The following is a 21,191-nucleotide window of genomic DNA, read 5'->3' as shown; positions in this document are numbered from 1 at the left end:
TAGTTACTTTTTACTTTATAGATTGTATGCAGCATCCGAGCCAAAACAATGCACTTTAAAAGAATAATTTATTTTATCAGCAGTCAGAATAAATAGATGTAGAAATATGTTTTACATTGACTTGCGAGTATAGTAAGCCACGTCTCTCAAATGAAAATAAGTAAAGGTCCTGCATTCAAAATATTACTAATGTACACAATAATTATTATCAGCATTTGTATCATTATTGTTAGCATTTAAAGAATGTAAAGTACTTATTGTGTGATATGCTCTACTTTGGAATATTATCAAAGCATGTAATTTGATTGGATTATTGTCGACATAAAGCAAACTTTAATGTTGTTGCTGGTCAAGATGGAGCTATTTTAACTACTGTACTGAGGGGTAGTTTACTCTGTGACAGGGCATTATATTTCATAAACTGATTCATCTTGTGTTTTGAATGTCACTTGTGCAGCCACAAATAACTAGGCTATAGCTGTTAGATGAATGTAGCAGGAATAAAAGTACAATATTTATCTCAGAAATGTAACGGAGAAGGGTCATACAATGGAGATAATAGAGTTGTTCCTAGTTACTTTTGACTTTACTTGAATTTTTTTCCATTCACACACATTCATTCATTCATATATATATATGGGACATGGGTTAAAGCAAATCTATCAATCTATCAAAAGCCTAAATGAATAAATATAATAATAAATGAAGAACACTTCGGGACAGTCCCTGTAAACAGGTCTGAGAAGCTAGAGACAATAATAGCAGGACAACACAGGAACTTCGGCGGAATGTCCTTCAAAATAAAAGTACGGAATTTAATGTTTTCTTTTCTCATAAAAACTGATGAGTCTCATTTGCACAAGATATATGCAAAAACTGATCTTCCTTTAGCAAGTAAATATCTATCCAAGTTGTCTGTCACATGTGTTGTGACTCATCCTGTCACACAGTCTTTTGATTTCTCAAGTGTAGATAAATGTGCCTGTGAATGTTCTGTGAAACCAATTCCCAGTTTGGGGATAACAGTAACCATTTTCCTTAGACTTCACATTGAATACATACAAACAGTGGGAAGTGCATTTACTGAAGTACTTTACTTAAGTACAAATTCAATGTAATTTTACTTGATTTGAGTTTTTTACTTCCACACACGACATCTCAGAGGCTAAATATTCTTGTTTTACTGCATTACATGTCTGACAGCTTCAATTAACAGCCCCCTTTTCATATTACAAGTTTAAATGTCTAGTGAAAACCATGCAATTTATTCAAACAAATTTGGTGCTTTTGATTTTTTTATTTTATTTTGTGATAAACTGAAGGATTAAATGTTCTTTTATGGGTCAACATCATTTTACAGAATATGGTGAAGTGCTTTGTATTAAACTACCCAATGGTATTAAGTATAAAGTAGTTAATGAGCCCCTCCACAGCTGTAATAAGACATACAAAAAAATCTGACATGTGTCAGTGTCTGTGCACTGGAGGCTTCATGTTTCCACATCACCATCATTGTGTTTCCTGAACATGAGGCCAGGAGTGGGTTCCAAACTATTTGTGATGTCACGAAACATTCTCGTGGGCTCCGCCTCATAAAATCTGATTTTCAAGGAGCGCAGAGAACATTTGCGCTTTCAGAAATGGACGTGTGAAAACAGACTGCATCTGTCAAAATCCTGCACACACATCATTCTTCACCGAGAAACTCAACTGTAGGGATCAGGAAGACAAATACATTTTTGACTTGAGAAGACTCTAAAATCAGTGCATCTTTAAAACAAATAGTTTTAAAGTAAAACATGGACATTAATTCAGCACTCATTTGAATCAAAAAAACATCATTTATAATAGTAAAACAGTGACAGGGACCATTTTCCTGCAGAATAAATACTTACATTTTATCAATAAAAGTACATTACTTTTATTTGTAGTGGAGTATTTTTTATTTTGTGTGGTATTAGTACTTTCACTGAGGTAAATGATCTGAATACTTCTCCCATCACTATCGAGTTGTGGAGCATCAAAAACACACATTTGGTAAAACGGGGCTTTTATTTTTACGACCTCGGCCCGGAAGCACCCCCTCTGATCCTGGTCATCTTGACTCCTGTCTGGTCCGCGCTCCGATCGTGCCCACATCAGAGCTCAGGGTGGTAGTTGGGATCAGCACGACCACCGAGCAGCCCTGAGTCTCTGTCCGGATCCCTCAGGATGCATGGGGGCAAGAGAGGACTGGTGGCCCCGCAGAACACTTTTCTGGAGAACATCGTCCGGCGCTCCAGCGGTGAGTTTTACTCTGAAACAGGGAAACAAAACAAGAATGAATTGATGTTGATTTGTCACATCAATCAAAACACCACACAGTAAGTAAACCTAATATGATTTTATATGATATGTCATTTAATAGGAAGCAGCATTAATTAAAACGTTTAAATGAGAACATTGATGAATTATTGGTCTCTTTTTCTGAATTAATACGGTTAATGAGCTAAAATCAGTATAATAGTCTGTTCTAATGGCATCTCCTTATACATGAGAACCACCACCATCATCATCAGACTTAGTCTCTTGGGTGATTTAGCTGAGACTACAAGTCAATTTCTTGTTTATATTATATTTATTTAAGGGCTACTTTCTCTGATATCATGTCTGCCCTTTCTGATGACTTCTTCTGGATGAATGACTGTAAGAAAAAAAGGGATAGTGTCTTATCAGTCCATGTAGGGGTCCTTTTCCAGTGAAAATTGAAATTGCCTCATTAATTTAATTGATTAAATTCATTTCCAACACTCACGTTAGACAGTAAAAATGAGAACAATTATAGAAAAGATACCATTTGCAGCCGTCTCTTAAGAGAGAATTACATTTTCTGTATAACGAGATTATTCATTTTATTGTATTCCATGGCTTGCAGTGCGTGTGCCATCGGATAGTGTATTGTATTTTTATTAGTATTTGTTGTTTATACGTCAGAAAGGTAGTACAGTCATTAAAAATTCATTTCTGGATTGACAGCCTGCATGGCAGAGTGAAGCTGAGTGTGTGTGTGATCGAAGGTTTGATGAAAGTGCACGATGCCAGACACACTGTCGTATAAGAAAAGACCCTGTCTGAAAAGTGTATATTTAAGGCTCATGTCCTTGATAATCATGAGAAACTCTAACATTTTTACCTGAATTTGTCAGACGTCCAAACACAAAAGCCTGCAGAGTGAATGCATTTAAACTCATCAGATACCCAGACTTTAAATTCAACATAAACATCCAGATGTTGTAACTTTAAATTTGACTGTTCAGCGTCGTCAGTCTTTCCCCTCGGGACTGCAGCTCCCTCCAAACTGTAACTTTGGAGCTGTGCAGAAGGGCTCCTCATCAATATTTCATTACCATCAAGGGTGGAACATAAACATTTCATCAACAACTACTTCTGCCCACTGACTCGTCTTATTACCACTGTTTTGCTGCTGCTTTAAAGATGAACGGTCATATTTCCATTGTATATGGTTATGAAAAGAGTGTAAGTCGTGAGAGAGTTCGCTTTTATGATGTCAAATAGGGTGAGGTTTTCTCCAATTTATGATTTATGGAGGAAATATTAATGACATGAGATGTAACCAACTGTTTTCTATTGGAACCGTCACAATCAAATGCAAAACAGCCAAAATCAGTGCAGCTTCAATGAGGCTGAAGTTGCATAACTCCAGTCACGATGGTCGTAAGGATCCCTGACCTTCACTGACCAAAGTTGATCAAATATGATTCAGGTGGTCCGCAGGTATGATTTTGTTCTCTGAATGCTGTGTTTTCTGATGTTTTGTCACAGAAACCAGTTTCCTGTTGGGAAACGCTCAGATCGTTGAGTGGCCGGTCGTTTACAGCAACGATGGGTTCTGCAAGCTGTCCGGATACCACAGAGCGGAGGTCATGCACAGGAGCAGCACGTGCAAGTAAGATGCTTTATGTGGTACAACGGCCTGAAGGTGGAGATGCAGATATGAGATGAGGTATATGTTAGCTGGCTTCTTGGGGTGTCAAGTCAAATGTATTTGTAAAGCCTTTAAAGTCTTTTCCTGGGCTTTAGTAAGCAAGGTCAGGGTAAGGAATCTTTAACTATTTATGTGCTTGTTTTTTCGGTTTGGTTTTGTTTGTTTTTAATGCAATTTTAATGTTCTCTTCATGTCTTAATGTATTTCTATGCCTCTGTAAAGCACTTGGAGTTGCCTCATGTCTGTATGGTTGCTATATAAAGAACAATCTTGTTCTGCCTCCGCTTGATGCTGTTTAAGAGAATATAGCATTTTTTCTTTTTCATATTTAATTTTAGCTCTGTCTCCAGGGACTGCGCTCATCGATCAAGAGGGAGAAAAAAAACTGTGAATCAGCCAGATTTCACCACAAAGGCGAATTTTCCTCTTTTGTCGCTGTCAAAAAGACATCCATGAATCTGATTTTTATACGAACCACTGCAGTGCTTGTTTAAAACATGCTGTAGGGCACAGATTATCTGGTAATGTGAGGTATTTACTGTGCCGGTCCAGATAATATTAAACTTAGCTGATATCTACAATTTTAAATCTGGATGATTACATCCCTACTTTCTGAGCCAGACCACAACAACCAATGAGAGAGGCAGCTGACGGTGCCGCCAAGAAACAGTACACACTGTAGCATGTGAGGCTAATGTAAGCTAGCATACTACTGTTGAAAAAAAAAAAAAATCTCACCTCCAGTTGTTGCAAGACCTGTTGAACCTTCTGCTTTTGTTTTTTCTTGCTGCGTTGCTTGTTGCACCACGCCGGTCTCCATTTTGTTTACGTCTGCTTCCCCATAAGATCATATGAGAAGGATCAGGTGTGAGCCCAGCGTCAACACCCAATAATCAGAATTTTTTTTAATTATTAAAATATTAAAAATATATTGTAGTCTGTTTAGCTGAATAAATGTGGAGATGGTAAAAAGCGACAAAACGAGGAAAATAAAGTAAAACGTAATTCTGCTGTTTTACAGCAACTGCCATATATATTTAGACCAATTAATCACTTATTTGTATTTTTTTCTCTAATTTTGCAGTTTCATGTACGGTGACTTGACCGACAAGAAGACGATAGACAAAATCCAAAAGACCTTTGATCACTACGAGTCTGATTTCTATGAGGTGCTGCTCTACACAAAGAATAGTGAGTATTGACATCGAGTCCTGTGTTTTTACCAAAAGAAACACATCTTACCTGTTTAGCTAACATTTTGCATTTTTTGCTTTCATGACACCCATTTTAATTGTCTCCTCCAGGAACACCAATATGGCTTTACATGCAGGTCGCTCCAATCCGAAATGAGAATGACAAGGTGGTGCTGTTCCTCTGCACCTTCAGAGACATCACACTGTTCAAACAGCCGATTGAAGATGAGACAACCAGAGGTATGATCGCCGTATCCTTGTATCCGTCATGACTGAACTCATGAGGGTTGGAGCACACATTATACACCAAGTGAATGTGTCGTCAAGGTCCAGCCATTGTTATCAGAGCTCAATTTGACCCAATCAGACCATGCAGTGTGCGGTGCAGCGGAACGTTATGAGTGGCTGTGATCTAATAGACGCATGTTTCCTGGTACGCAACAGACAACTGTCCAGGTGTTGCGTGTGCGGGTCAGTGAACAGCGGTCTCTGTGGGTCGACGCAGTGCCATGTCCTAGGGGATGAAGTGTGCCGCTAAGACTGTCACATACATCAAGCAGAAACAATAGACACTCGGGCCATATGGAGATGGCAAATGTCTGAAAACACTGATTATACACAGAGGAAATGAAAGAATGTCAGCTCCTTTTAACTGCTTTAAAAATATACTCTACACAGAATATTTGGGTGATGTAGTGACAAAAATATTCCCAAATGCTCTTTTACAAGTTTGACATACTGGATTTAAATATTTTTTTTACTAGTCAAAGTGTTTTCCGCATGAAGAGAATTAATGGTATATTGCTTTGGCGACATCAAAAAGAGACTGTCCACTTCCACTTTGTGAAAATGAATGTGTAGGACATTTTGTATGATGATTTGCTGTGTGCCGGCATTATAAATTGTTTTCTGGTCTTTAAGCAGGATGGACAAAGTTCGCCAGACTGACACGGGCACTGACCAACAATCGCAACCTGGTGCAGCAGATAGCACCGCTGAGCAAGACTGAGGTCAGCCAAAGGCCCTCGCGACTGGCCGAGGTGAGCAGGAAAACAGAAAAAGTTTCTCTCTTATCCATCAGTTATATATTTAAAAAAGGGGCATTTCCTTGCGTTGAACACCACAAACACAAAACTAAGGGCTTTGAACTTTGCATTTCTGGCTCCATACTGTTGTTTCATGATGAGTATCAGGCCTTGGTTTTCGATGAGACTACTGTTCATTGTTACACCATACATGTGATTTTTATACTCACATGGTGGTGAATGTTCCCCCTCACTAAAGGCTCTCCAGCTGGGATCAGACATTATGCCTCAGTACAAACAGGAGGCCCCCAAGACCCCTCCACACATCATCCTCCACTACTGCACCTTCAAGACCACCTGGGACTGGGTCATCCTCATCCTCACCTTCTACACCGCCATCATGGTGCCCTATAACGTCTCTTTTAAGACCAAGCAAAACAACTTGGTTTGGCTGGTGCTGGACAGCGTGGTGGACGTCATCTTCCTGATCGACATTGTGCTTAACTTCCACACCACCTTCGTGGGTCCTGCTGGGGAGGTCGTTTCAGACGCAAAGCTGATACGAATGAACTACCTGAAGACGTGGTTTGTAATCGACCTGCTGTCCTGCCTGCCCTACGATATCATCAATGCCTTTGAAAATGTGGACGAGGTGAGTGAACTTCAAAAGTGGGATTTGTTTTGTAGGCATCGATTCTTCACACTGTGTGTGAGTAACAAAACATTTCTTGTTTCTTGTCTCTGTGAAGGATGCCGTCACATCTGCACTTTCATCAAGTCACCACAGTGACTCTTCACATTTCCACAGGAATACCACGCGGGCAGAAGACTCTGTTCTCCCAGTAAGGAAATGTTTTTCTTGCAATGAATCAAATGACTAGTAATGTGAAAGAAATTGCTCATACTGAAGAAACGACAAAGAATTCACCTGACTATGTACATTTAGCATCTTTTAGCTTTTTGTTTTGGTTTTATGACTCACAAGTCCTGGTTTGCTTCATTCTTACCACTCTCATCAGCTGTTTTCAGATGATAAAGCCGCTGTATGCTCTCTACAAAGTTGGAAGCTGTATGCTACAAAATTCAAAGATAGTCATTTTGGAGCATTTAAAGCATCTATGGCTTCTAAGGAGCCAAATACTTCCCTCAAGAGGTGGTGGAGACCAAAATAGAGTTAATTTTGGACGTGATAAGACATTGACTTGAAACTCTTTTCTCGACTTTCCAAATGTTTTCAGAACAACTGAACCAAATGTTATTGTGAAACGAGTCATTTTGCATGTATCCATGGTTAAACAGTCACTTCAGCCACAAAGAAATCTCGCCAATATTGACATTTAGGAACCTGGTACAAGTGGATTTATCTCCCTTTTTTGGCGTCTGGTTAATCGATTCATTCTCAACCAAACATTTCTTCTCTGACTCACATCTTCTGCCTGTCTTTCATTGTAGGGTCTCAGCAGCCTCTTCAGCTCCCTGAAGGTGATCCGCCTGCTCCGTCTGGGCCGAGTGGCCCGGAAGTTGGACCACTACCTGGAATACGGAGCGGCGGTCCTGGTTCTGCTGGTGTGCGTCTTCGGCCTTGTGGCTCACTGGCTGGCCTGCATCTGGTACAGCATCGGGGACTACGAGGTCATCGACGAGACCACCAACACCATCAAGACAGACAGCTGGCTGTACCAGCTGGCCCTGAGCATCGGGACTCCTTACCGCTACAACACCAGCGGTACGGGTCAGTGGGAAGGTGGTCCCAACAAGGACACGCTGTACATTTCTTCTCTCTACTTCACCATGACGAGTCTCACCACCATCGGGTTCGGCAACATCGCTCCGGCCACGGACGGCGAGAAGATCTTCTCTGTTGCAATGATGATGGTGGGCTGTAAGTACTCAATTACCTTACAACATCAAGCACTTTGTTTAATATTTATAAAAAAAAAAATTCTAAATCACATATTAGAAAACAACGAGTCCAGTAGGTCTGACATTACATAACAAACATCATTCTTACAGTGCTGCTCTTGCTATGTGTGGTGGTTAATGGAGCAGGAAATGGACACAAGTCACAATACAGATGCATAAATCCTCAAATAAACGGCAGTCTTTCCTCTATTCTTCTCCACGGCCTCTGACAAATTGCACAAAGCCTAAATGTATCAATTGCCAGTGGACAGTGTGTCAAGTGAAATTCAAGGGAGGCTTCTCCAAAACAGCTTAAATCAGAGTGACCACTGTTTTTCTTCTTCAATGGACATACAGTACAACCTTGACAGTTCAGATCAATCTCAGCAGAGGACAGAGGAACAGCAGCTCCTCTGTTGTTTCAGTGGCGTACAGTATGAGGGCAATATTTGATGGAACACGAATTACAAAAGCAAAGATGGCATCAGAGTCATTTTGTTGTTATTACTCTGTGTCAGTGTAAAACCAGCACATTACCGTTGTAGATGTTTGATTCTGGATTAACCTGTCCTTTTTTCCATGAATCGACTGATCGTTTGGTTTGTAAATATTTTGAAAATTGTGAGAAATGTCATCAAAATTGCCCAGAGCCTGAAGAGACGCCTTCACAGCACTTTGTTTTGTCCAACCAACGCTCCAAACCTCTAAAACAAATATGAATAAGTAAAAATCATATATAGGAAAAGCTGCAAATTTTCACATTTGTGAACCATGAGATGTTGTTGGAATAAAAATGAGCTATTAAAATAGTAACTAATTAATTGGCTGCCTATCAACCAATTGATTAATCAGTTAATCATACTGGTAAAAATATAATGAAGCTTTTAACTTTGTTTCAGCTGTACTTGTATGTATATTATTAGAAGAGAATTTTTTAAATAAGATCTTCATATGTTTTGTCTGCAAAAATCTTATTTCGTAATGTAGCTGGTAACTAAAGCCATCAGATAAATGTAGTGTAGTGAGAAGTATAATGTTTCCCATGAAAAGAAAAGACTTTGTGCAGTACTTGAGTAAATGTCGGCCTTCTTAGTTAAGCGTTAACACTAGTTTGGACACTTGTGTTTTAGCCACTATTAGCATTAAGCTCACACTACTGTAGCGACTATTAAGCAACAAATATCAACTTGATAAAAAATAATTAAATGTAAGCACAAAATATATAAACATAAAAAAGGAATTTAACGATTTTTAAGTTTTAACGTAATTCAAACTGTCTGAGCTGCATCGTACAGTTAGCGATATTTAGCCATGGCTAGCCCAGCTAGCTAGCCACCACAAAGCAATAAGTATAACAGTGACTGCTGCCTATGAACAGCAGTTTTCTGCCACTTGTTAAAAGAACATAAGTTACCAGTTTATATCAGCAGCCCATTTTTAATTAGCATCTGCCAGTAGAACAACATCTGTATTACTTTAGCCACATGTCGATATCCAGATCACTCCGCAGTGAATGGTACATTATCCTTTGATGTACTTTCATTTCATTCATGCATTCTTAATATGCCAGTACAACCTTGCAGGAGCCGAAACAATCTGGATGCATTTACTTGCATGGTAGACACGCTAATGTGCTCCACAGCCCGACTGACCATCCGACAGCTGCCGGTAAAGAAACATATGGTGTTGGATGTTGTGCAGGTCCAGGAGTATCTGCACAGATGCAATGCTAAATTCAAGCTCAGTGATGAACACATGGCTGGTTTTTCTTACAGTCAAGTGTGTGCTGGTTAAGTTCTATTTTTGTCTGCAAGCAAAAAAAAAGAAAGAAAAAGAAATGAATGTTTAAAATATAATTCAATTGATCCAGGAAACAAAATGAAGCTCAGCGGGTTGCTGTGCTTCTCTGTCTCATGTGAGAATCCTGCTATTTGCCACACGCTCACACAGTTTTTGGTTGTGGCAGCAGGAAGCTCCCCTGTCAGGACATCAGGGACAGTAGCTTCCTCTTTTTAGATTCACTTTGCAGTTCTGGCCAGGATCACCATGTGAAGGTACATCAAATATATCAGCAAGGAGGGATCAGCTTCAGACCAGGAAGAACTCATGCTGATTTATTTCCAAATTTAGACAAATGTTTTGTTGTTGTCCCAGCAGGGCAGGTTAAATAAGCACTACATTCAAGAGGAATAGGTAAATCCTGGACAGTGACATAATTGATTTACATTTTAAACGTAAAGAATTATTGAAATACATCAGTGTTTGGTCATTCACAGGCTCTCTCGCCAAATGTAATTCACATTTAGCCGCAGCCTCTGAGTTTGAACCACCGGGGAGAGCGTAGGTCTCGGCTCTGTCGATAATAAAAAGTGACATGTTCAGCGCCATCACAGCCTGCTGTGTGTGGGTCTGTCTGAAGGTGGGTCAACACCACCCTCCATCAGAAAAGCTTTGTCTTTTATCGACTAAAATCCATTAGATTTTTCTTTTAAAAGAAAAATCACATATAGACAAAGACAAAACGACAAGACAATAAACAATAAACTGTTTATGAAAGCATTTTCGACAAGTCTTGTCTGGACTACACAATGTGTTTAAACTCAAAGAATACATGTTTTTAATTTTGACTGATTTAAACTGAGTCCAGATGAATTTGTTCATCTTTACAACCTCACTGGGTACTTTTTAAATTATTTATATTGTTAGTGCTGCAACTATTTTGATAATGATAATTGAGTAACAAAAAATAAAAAAATCCAGATTATCTGATTCCAGCCTCTATAATGTGAATATTTTCTGGTTATCTACCCCTCTGTGACAGTAATCCGAGTATACGAAAAATCTGAGGATGCTTCTGATCGACATTTTCTGAAGTTTTCAGAACCAAACAACTATTTGATTTATTGAGAAGATTATTGCCAGATTAGTCAAGAATTAAAATAGACGTGGGTTGCAGCCATTAATTGCAGTTTTAGATGAGAAGCAACTATAAATTCGTTCCATGTAGATCCTCGTGCTCAAATCCTGTCCTCATGTTATATACGTAATAGTCTTTTGATGTCCAGGCTTTAAAGCAGCAACAAGGAACTTTTATTTTTGGTTGTTTCTGGCGGCCCCTGTGGACAAAAAGGGTATGAACACTGGCGCCCGCTGTGGTAAAGATCTGAAGCTGACTATCATCTGCGTAGGTTTCTGAAGTCAATGAAAGAAAGACAGAAAGATTTTTAATAATGTTTCCTTGTAACTGTTTAACTGTTTTCAGGAAGCTTTGCGTGAAGTGATGTGTTTTAATACAGAAGTATTGGAAGCCGTATCACCAGACTAGAGTGGAGTCTGATCAGGTGACAAGAGTAAGAAACACTATTTAGAAATAGCCCATCTTCATGCTGATGGTCTTATACTGAATTGAGACTTTTTCATAACCAGTTAAAACTTCTTTCTGTGGCCTCGGTTTAACTTTACATTGAAACTGTAGCTGTAATCAAGGGATTGGTGAACATTAAATGTACCTAATCTCACTTTATTCTAATGTTTCATTCACAAAATCATGTCTGTTCACCTTAAAAGGCAAATCTAAAACAAGGCAACCTCATTTAAACGACTTTGAACCACTTGATAAAAATAGAAACCTATTTTTACACGTGTCTGTATTATTTTCATCACCCACTGCGGTTACAGTAATAGCTTAACCTATAGTGTCACTGCCTCCACGGCAGCCTTTCCTTACAGTTTCCTCCATCATGACTCGCCTTCGTGCTCTAACCTTTGGCCCAAACAGCATGTAAAGCCGTGCAATAAAGCCAAACTGACAGCCACGCTTCAAGGTTTGTACTTCCAAAAGTAAACATCCAGCACTCTGGTGGCGTGTCGATCCCGAAGACCGCTCGGTCACACTAAAGCGTCAGATTCAATTACGGCCGATAAATCTCCTGCTACAGATACGGTAATTATGCGAGAGCAAGAGGAGAAAAGGGAGAGTTTGCCTGCAGGCACGGTTGTAAGTAAAAGGACAATGAGCCATCACGTTAGATATGTATCCTAACCTCTGTGATCCTGCTGTGGCGACTGGAGATGACTCTTTCCTCTTGAGTGGGTAAAACCTCACGATAAGAGATGCTGACTGACTCTTTGAGGTCACCGCAGCGCTGCATCACAGCACTCTTTACTGAGGAAATGTGCATAATGAATTACATTATAAAGGCTCGATCAACCACTCATTCTATATATGTGTGTGTGTCTCTTGTTAAGAGAACTATATTGTCCAGCATGATTTTGGGAGTACAGTAGATTATTCAACAAAATCCCCTGAATTGCACAATTTCCGGTTTCCAAAGACTTGCCCGTTAATATGTGTATTTGGAATGGTATTTGTAATGACATTTTGAGGGGAAACTAATGGATAATAGACTGTGTGATATTATTGTAATTGTAATAGTTTAATGTGTAGTTTGTAGGGGAATTTAAGGGTTAAAAATCCCTTAAAATGACTCTTTAAACACAAAAGCATCCTTGATTTATACATAATCGGAACTGAAATTTTTTTGTGAAGGAGAAAAGTATAAACTCAAGGAGGAAAGTAAAGGATAAATAGTTTTAATCGGTTGTTTTCTATGTTTTTAATCAATTTTAAGATGACTTTTATCAATAAATAACTCCTTAAACCATGCATAAACTAAATTGAAACTACCAATTTTATCTTTTAATCCATTAGTTTTTTTACCACATGGTTGCCCCTAACTTTTGAACCTTAATTGAAAAATGTCCAATTTGAGGAAAAAATACAGGTTTGGAAATGTTATTGATGCCCCATTCCCGCTTATTGAATATACATTTAGGGTGTGTTTGTTTGGAATACAAATCCTGATTGTTTCAGTCACTTATCAAGCAAAACTATCATACTTTTGCTGGTTCCAGTGCTTTTTCGTTGTTTTCTCTTTCTTTTATAGTGTTATATAGGTTTGACCTTTAAAGTTGAAAAAGGTCAAATTCCGCCTCAACAGAAGCTCCTCTCTCCCACAGAAAGCACTGCTCCTGAAACGCCTCATCAGTAGTCCCGCCTTTATTTCTGTGACTTATTGATATCACACTACGTCACCATGTCACACATTTGCATAATTAATGCCTAGCAGATCATTTTGGACACAAGAATTGAATCATCACAGCTGCTCTGCTGTTGTTAGCAGTTCTGGCACAGGCGTGTGTGAATTGACCAATCAGAGGTCTACGCTGCTTTTCTTTGTCATTTATGACAGCAAGTGAAGATTCTTTGGGATTTAGACAATGATGTCTAGAATGAAACGTATTTATTCTTCTCATGCTGTTGAATATATCAGTCAGTTTTGTTTTTGCCTGACTTTTTGCTCTCCACACTTTTGTTTCAGCGCTGCTCTATGCAACCATCTTTGGAAATGTCACCACCATCTTCCAGCAGATGTACACCAACACAAACCGCTACCATGAGATGCTCAACAACGTGCGCGACTTCCTCAAACTCTATCAGGTTCCCAAAGGTCTTAGCGAGAGGGTCATGGACTTCATCGTGTCCACCTGGGCCATGTCGAAGGGCATCGACACAGATAAGGTATTATTATGGATCCAAAACAAATGTGTGTCAGCACATCAACACCTTACACTCAGATGTGTCAGATATGTTATCACGATGCACTGATTAAATCCAGGTCTGCGGTTGCTTCACGTGCGTTTTAAGTCCAAAGTTAAACTGATGCACGGCTCGGTCACTGACTGAAGGAAGTGTGCTATCATTTCAAACAGTATCATAAAAAACGTATAGGCGGGGTTCATGTGCGGACATGGTGATAACGAGCAATAACGAGACTCATAGGTCACAGAGGACAGCCAAGTGCACTCGTTCACACTCAGAAACTGCCTGAGACTTTGCTGGATCACGTGCAGAAGTCTGTGTTGATCAGTTTACATAATGCATTCACCTACATGACCACTACTGCCACATGACTAACTTCTCTGACACCTCGCCGTCTCTCTCTCAGGTTCTCTCAATTTGTCCCAAAGACATGCGGGCAGACATCTGCGTCCACCTCAACAGGCAGGTGTTCAACGACCACCCGGCGTTTCGCCTGGCCAGTGACGGCTGTCTGCGCTCTCTGGCTGTGGAGTTTCAGACCACGCACTGTGCACCCGGAGACCTCATCTTCCACATTGGAGAGAGCGTCGACACCCTCTGCTTCGTGGTCTCCGGTTCACTAGAAGTCATCCAGGATGATGAAGTCATCGCAATACTGGGTAATCCTGCGTTGTGTAATGACACGTTTTATCTGTTGGTGTAGATAAGACCCAAGGAAAGGTTGTCCCAGTCTCTCAGTGTGGACTCCACCTGAACATATATTTTCACAATATAACATATAAATATAAATCCTTGTGTTTTCTGTCACTTTAAGGTCTTTTGTTTTGCATTTCAACAAGTTTCCTTCTCTCACTGTTCCCCTTAATCTTTGTGTATCCCCTGTTTTTGACATACTGATAATGTGTGTCTTCCATCCAGGTAAAGGTGATGTGTTTGGGGACGTGTTCTGGAAAGAGAGCACGATGGCCCGGGCTTGTGCAAACGTCCGCGCTCTGACTTACTGCGACCTGCACGTCATCAGGAGGGACGCTCTGATGAAGGTGCTGGAGTTCTACACCGCGTTCGCCAACACGTTCTCCCGCAACCTCATCCTCACCTGCAATCTACGAAAACGGGTAAAAATAACTGAACTGAATCTTTCTTTCTTTGCAGTAAGTGGTTGCATTCGGTTATTTATGGATGTCAGAAAAAGCTGCTAGCAATGTTCCCCTAATTTGGGGACAAAATCAGGAAATGTTAGGTAAGTTTTCACCAGCAGTACCTCGACGGGCCTCCCAAGTTCAAATGTTGACACTGGACATCAACTAAACTAAGAACATCTTTCTCTTGGTTTTCCTGCACAAACCTGAGTTGAGTCTTAACACAGGCTCATTTGAGGCAGAGATGGGGGCAGTCATGGATTGGCCGCATTAGCGAGACGTCACCGTGGCCCACTTGGAGGCGGGGCTTAGCACAATTTGGAAAAGCCCAATTTGTTCGTGTTTACACTGCAAGCACAGGAGCAGGGACTAGCCGGTTAGGAAACCTCTGCAACAGAACACATAGACATAATGACAAAAGTGATATTTGTTGACATTCTGCTGATAATTTTTGTGAGTTTCTGCATGTTTCAAACTAAAATTAGGACATATTGCCCCTTTAACACACCTAAAACTTTTTTTTAAAGTGAGACTGATGATTTTAACAACCATGAAGCCACTCAGCTGGATACTAAAAGGAATAAATCTGTCCAGGGTTTTTTCAGATGAGAATGGCGAACCCACCAACCCAACTCACCAATGTGTGAAATGCATCACTCAATATAATTCTGCTCTTTCGTACAGTTTCCAAAGAGAGCATTCAGATCTCAGGAGCTTATGTGGCAACAGGAAAAATCACAAAGATTTAATGATCAAATAAATAATAACGCACCGAAAACTATTCCTGCGAGCCCAAACTCTGACTTGTATTAATATTTGATGGAGCCTCTTCCAGGCTATACATATTAATCCCTTGAAGACATTGAGATGTGTTTCCTTCCCTGTCTTGATAGTAAGCTGCTCATATAACTGCATCATCCTGTGGGACCGACATACATTTTTAATAAGTATTCCCTTTAAAGACATTCTGGCACATGTGATTTGCTGTGCTCTTTGTTCAGGAGCGGTTTATATGAAATACTTCTGAGGTACAAGAAGCTCTTATCAATTAAAATATGCACTTTAAAAACAGACTCACATTTACTCCATATAATCTCTATATCCAGCTACCCTGAGGGACCCGTCAGGAGTCCTGGGACTGTGCAGCAGTGTGTTTACAGATTTATAATGATTGTATAATGTTTTAAGTAACTATATACTTTTCTAGTGCTTTGTGTTATCATGTATACTGAAGTCAAACAGCCGACCGAGCTCCAAATCTAAACAGTTTCAAGGCAAATTGTGTCTACACGGTGAAACATTTATGACTTGTACTTTAAATGTATTCAATGAAAAATAAAGCCATCTATTATTCATTTGAGCTGCTTTAGAAACGTTTCGTGCCGGCATAGGTTTAAGATTTACTCTCTGCCCTCTTCACTGTCATGTGTTCAGCTAAATCCAAACTGCACATAGCTGTTTTTTGTTACATGTTTAACAGCAGCATTTGGAACATTTTCCTTGTGGTTACGGTGTCGTTTAATATTTTTAATTTCTTTTTACCATAAAAGTGCCCTTGAGCTTGTGTGTATGAACACGTGGGCACCTCAGGATAGTTGGATCAAGATCACTTCAGTTAACAGATCTGACTCTCAGGTTGTGGCTTTCAATATAAACATTTAAGTTTGTTAGTTTCATATCAAACTAGGTTAGTGAAATGTTGATGTGGTATTTTTTTTAAAGATTTAATATGTAACATTTCTGCTTAAAAATATCAAAGTAGATCTTTGTTATATATTTTCTTGTGCTGTGTACTGACTGTAATTTTATTCAAGGTAACAGTGAGTTATTCATTTGCTATATGAACAAGGAAGGAAGTCATTGAACAAGATTTAAAGTTCCCATGAAGCCAAAAATGAGTGTTTTTATCACGTATGTCTTGCTCCCTATCAGTATCAGGCCCAACAGTGGTAAAAGAAATACATTTAAAAAGCCATTTTGAAGTTATTTTAATTCTATATTGGAGTTCCTAGACAGATATTTGTTTTTCGTCCGATTAACTTTTTTTTAAATGTATGTGCTGTTCAAGACAAAACCTCAGGGATTACTGTGCAAAAAAACAAAAATGTATTACGTAGTTACAAATGTCCTGATAAGCGGCCTCGTCTCAATGAACTCCTCCAGACCAGAGGCCTGTTACAGAACCGGGTGATTTATGGAGGTTTCGGGTGTAGCTTTGTTGCTAAAGTAAGTGCTTACTGCTGCTAGAGTCAGCTAGCTGCTGCCGGGTTGCCAGGTTTCACATCAGAAACTCAAAAACATTACCTAGTCCGTTGACATTTCTGCCTCAGTCGTGTAGACCGATCATCTTTGGCACTTCATGGCTGCTTCACAATAGAGACTCCCATGATTTCACACCACTACACATTGTGCATTTGAAATAAACATGTGAAAATAATTTAGAGTTGTTCATGATCACCAGAGGTGTCCAAGTCCAAGTGAGAAACGAAGGTGTGACGTTGAGAAGTTTTCTTTTTGATCAACTTCTCCTTTCTTAGTTTCTGATGTAACCAGAAACTTTCGGGTCCTCGATATTGCTCCATTATTTCTCCATTAACCGATTCCTTTGTGCATTGCTGCATTCAACTCTTTAATATTTAAACATACATCAGGTTGATTCAAAGCTGCATTATGTATGTACGTTCTGCAGAGCTCTACTATCATAATGTAAATGTGTCTTGGCCACGTCACCGTCCTCACGCACAGATTCTCCTCTCTCGCAGGTCATCTTCAGAAAGATTGCTGATGTGAAGCGGGAGCAGGAGCGCCAGAAGAGCGAGGTGACTCTCTCCATTCCTGACGACCACCCGGTCCGCAAGTTGTTCCAGAGGTTCAGGCAGCAGAGAGACGCTCAAACGGAGGGAGAGTCCCACAGTTACTACGATCATAACTGCGTGCTGGTGGAGCCGCAGCACCACCATCACCCAGACTCAAACTCCTACACGCAGTGTCAGCCTGTATCTTCTCAGCAGCAGGAGTACAGCTCCACGGTGCAGGCTAATGCGGCCTCCACTGGAGGAGGGAGTGCAGGTGGCATGGCTGCACCTCCAAAAGCGTTAGTCATCGCTGAGGGGCCGGAGCGAGGCTGCAAACAAGAGGCCGGGGAGTCTTTATCAATGACTTGTGCAGAGAGTCAGAGGGTCAGCGGTCCTGTAAGGACCAGTGGTGCAGGTGGGGAGGGAGCTGTAGGTGGTGTAAAAGGCAGAGGTGGTCGAGGCTGGGCAAAGTTCAGAAACACCACTTCAGCTGTGCCACCGCCTCCCGCCGTCGTGGAAGAAAAGCAGCCACAGAAAGCAGAAGGGTTGCCAAAAGGATCTGAATCCTCCGAGCAGTTAACAGCTGCCGGCAAGACCCGGGAGTCTGAGGAGACGGGGAGCGCAGAGGGTGGCAACAACACCGGAGAAGCTGGTGAAGAAACAAGCGCCATGCACAAAACGGACTCCTGTGACAGTGGCATCACAAAGAGCGACCTACGCATCGACAGAGCCGGAGATTCAAGAAACTCCTTTGAAAGGAGCCCGATGGAAAGGAGCCCGATGGAAAGGAACCCATTTGAGCAGAGTCTCGGTGTCGACTCCCTCAAGCACTCTCTGGTTCAGCCGGCATCTGAACAAACGTTGCTTCAAGCGACCCTGCACGAGGCCAAGCTGGAGCTGAAGGGGGACATTCAGAACCTGAGCGGCCGCCTGTCGGTCCTCGAGTCTCAGGTGAGCGAGATCCTCAGGCTGCTGTCGATAAAAAGAAGACTATCGCTGCCACCGACCTCTTCACCGAAGGCCAGACTGAGAAGTCAGGAAGTCACTGCCTGCAAACCTGCCACACCGGAAGTGGACGATGGGCCGTTTTGAATTTAGTATGCATCTATTTGAAGAAAAAAGAAGAGAACATGGATTTAGACACGCACCAGTTTGCATGTCCTGCTGGACTCTGACCTGCCAAAGACATATGTTGCATTAAACACTTGACTGCATGCAGAAAAATCCCTGTAATCTTACTTTAGCACTATAAAAACCCAGGGATTATACTAAAAGTCTTGGACGTATGAGGCACTTGTGTATGCTACATTCAAAAATGCCAAGAAGTACAGGAACAACTACTGAACAAACCACTTGTACTGTTACATGTATAGTTAGGAAATTAGTTCTTTTTTTCTTTTTTTTTAACCAGCATTATAAACCAGCGCAGAACTCCATGGATCATGTTACGATACTCCAATGAAGGCTGTGGATGAAACATCTTAGCCTGACAGGACGATCAGTAAAAATATTGAGGTCAAGTCTACGGAAGCGCTGAGAGGCAAATGTGAAAGAAGTTCTGATGAGCCATTTTTCAGTTTTCAGTTGTTGTTTTTTTTGTTATTGTTTTTTTCATTATTATTTTTTTTAAATGAGAAATGTGAAAGTTTGACAGGTACATGCAGTTAGCAAGCTATTTAGCAGTCCTGTTATATCTCGTGCTCAATGTGAAAAGGTGACTCATTAATACTCACCTTGAAGAAAACATGCAGTGTTTTTTAGTTCAGAGAACGTGGAGATGGCGCGCTTGAGCCTCTTGTGGCCAAAATTAGTATTACAAAAAAACGAGTCAAGGCTATTTTATGTGTATAGCGCAGTTCAGACACAAGGAAACTCAAAATGCTCGACTACAGGGGCATACAAATAGCATTAAAATACATAAAAAAAAGACGCCAAGAAACAAAACATTAAAGCAAGTTAAGAAATAGGGAAGTAGGCTGAAATAGAAAAAAAGGTTTAAAAGAGACAAGACTAGAAAAAGTCACAGTGAAGTTTAAAGCCTTAAAAATTGGAAAACAGAAAGGTCTTCAGTCTTAATTTAAAAGAGAATTATAATTTAAAACATAAATATGATTCTAACCTGCCAGAAAAAAATTTCACCTGTGTTTTTATAGAATAGAAAATACTTAAAAAATGAAACTGGATCACAAGAATGTTTCCTCTCTCTTGCCTCTCGGGGCTCAAGTCAAACTTTTTCTCAGACATATTTTGGATGTGTTTTGCAGCAAATGGCCAGAATTTCAAAGTTTATCTCCAGAACTAAAGGGGGCAGCAACACCACTTACTGCTGCTCAGTGTAGAGTGCTTAAGTCACTCCTCCTCCAGGTTGCTCCATGGGTCCTTATTTGAGAATAAATCTTTGTATGGCAGTGAGAGAGACAAATATGTTTTTTTATATCATTTGCCAAATAATGTCTCCTTTATCTTATTTTAGCAGGACATCCTCAGTTTTTTAGTTTATGTTGCCCAACTCCAGTCCGGACTACCTTTTAGAGCTGTTAATTGTCAGGTGATGATATGTGCCTTACAATAACGAAGCCTCACTCAGAGTTATTTTGACGAGACGCGATCAAGTCTTTACGGTTACTGAGCACATGTTTTGTATTAGAACGTATGCATTCCTTTTTAAGATCAGTTTAGACACTTTGAGCTTTAGTTACATGCATGTAGGGATAGGAACAACTACAATAACGGTGGTTTAGTTATGGATTTTTATTGTTACTCATCATTTTCCTGTGTAAGGTTTGCGTGAATATCTCAGCAGGTCATCGCAGGAAACTTACTTTTTCTCTTGCTCAGGTATATTTAAGTGAACTTTAGTATTTATTTCAGTGATTTTATCTTTGTCTACTTGTACGATTTATCAGTGATGCTGTTTATGGTTTTTAGGTGGGTCACTCAACGCCGCTATGCAAATCTAAATGACCTGACTTCTTGATGATGCAAACATTTGTTTTCTTCTGTTTTTTGGATATAAAAAAAAAAAAAAACGATGCACATGAGCAAACAGCATGGTTACAGTTTTAAGTTCTGGATGTTTTTCTTTCTTTTTTTTCCGTGTGACTGTAAGAAAGTAAGCATGTAACGCTGAATCTGTTTCATTTGAGATATATGAATGACCTCGCATGCATCCAAGGGGAACCTGTCTACAGTGAAATGAATAGTGAAACCGATTGCCTGCTCACCATCTGTTGTTTTCGTCTCCTCTGTTACGCAACACGACGGTCGGTCCTCACGTGAAGCAAAAACAAGCATTTCTTTTCACATGTGTGTTTGTGTTGATCCAGGTGAGTGAACGTGAACAGTTACTGTTCAGGTAAAGGCACAATAACGCCAACGGAAGAGAGATGTTTTCAATCCCCCTGAATTTGATAAATGTTTTATTCAGTAGTTCGATAACAAACAGGAGACATGGTGGGTTGGTGGGTTGGTGTTGGGGGGACAAAGCACTGACTGTTCTCCCAGTCACAGTTAATCATCAGCGCTGATATGGAATTATAAACTCGTAAAT

The 21,191-nt window shown here is 40.2% G+C and overlaps 1 protein-coding gene across 2 annotated transcripts; it reads left to right on the top strand.

Annotated features, from left to right (window-relative positions):
- Positions 1-2,127: 2,127 nt before the first annotated feature.
- Positions 2,128-20,670, top strand: LOC115573681 (potassium voltage-gated channel subfamily H member 5-like). 2 transcript variants are annotated; one of them, XM_030404565.1, is made up of 12 exons: positions 2,128-2,284; positions 3,823-3,946; positions 5,070-5,176; positions 5,290-5,418; positions 6,103-6,218; positions 6,463-6,855; positions 6,953-7,045; positions 7,656-8,085; positions 13,487-13,686; positions 14,114-14,366; positions 14,626-14,822; positions 17,609-20,670. In XM_030404565.1, the coding sequence occupies exons 1-12, from the start codon at positions 2,212-2,214 to the stop codon at positions 18,731-18,733; spliced, it is 3,240 nt and encodes a 1,079-aa protein (XP_030260425.1). In that variant the 5' UTR covers positions 2,128-2,211; the 3' UTR covers positions 18,734-20,670. The 2 variants fall into 2 exon arrangements, with proteins under 2 accessions (XP_030260425.1, XP_030260424.1); XM_030404564.1 differs by having other exon boundaries at positions 6,100-6,218.
- Positions 20,671-21,191: the final 521 nt, after the last annotated feature.

The sequence above is a fragment of the Sparus aurata genome, chromosome 22 (assembly GCF_900880675.1).
Source record: "Sparus aurata chromosome 22, fSpaAur1.1, whole genome shotgun sequence".
In the NCBI taxonomy this organism is placed as follows: domain Eukaryota; kingdom Metazoa; phylum Chordata; class Actinopteri; order Spariformes; family Sparidae; genus Sparus; species Sparus aurata.
Note: the sequence above shows the minus strand (reverse complement) of the source record. Positions and strands in the feature narration are given on the sequence as shown.

What these genes read in the sequence shown, in the direction of transcription:
- LOC115573681 (XM_030404564.1), top strand. Translation starts at nt 2,212, where the DNA reads ATGCATGGGGGCAAGAGAGGACTGGTGGCCCCGCAGAACACTTTTCTG. An exon ending in TGAAGATGAGACAACCAGAG is followed by an intron (nt 5,419 to 6,099) that starts GTATGATCGCCG and finishes CTGGTCTTTAAG; the next exon opens with CAGGATGGACAAAGTTCGCC. An exon ending in CAGAAGACTCTGTTCTCCCA is followed by an intron (nt 7,046 to 7,655) that starts GTAAGGAAATGT and finishes CTTTCATTGTAG; the next exon opens with GGTCTCAGCAGCCTCTTCAG.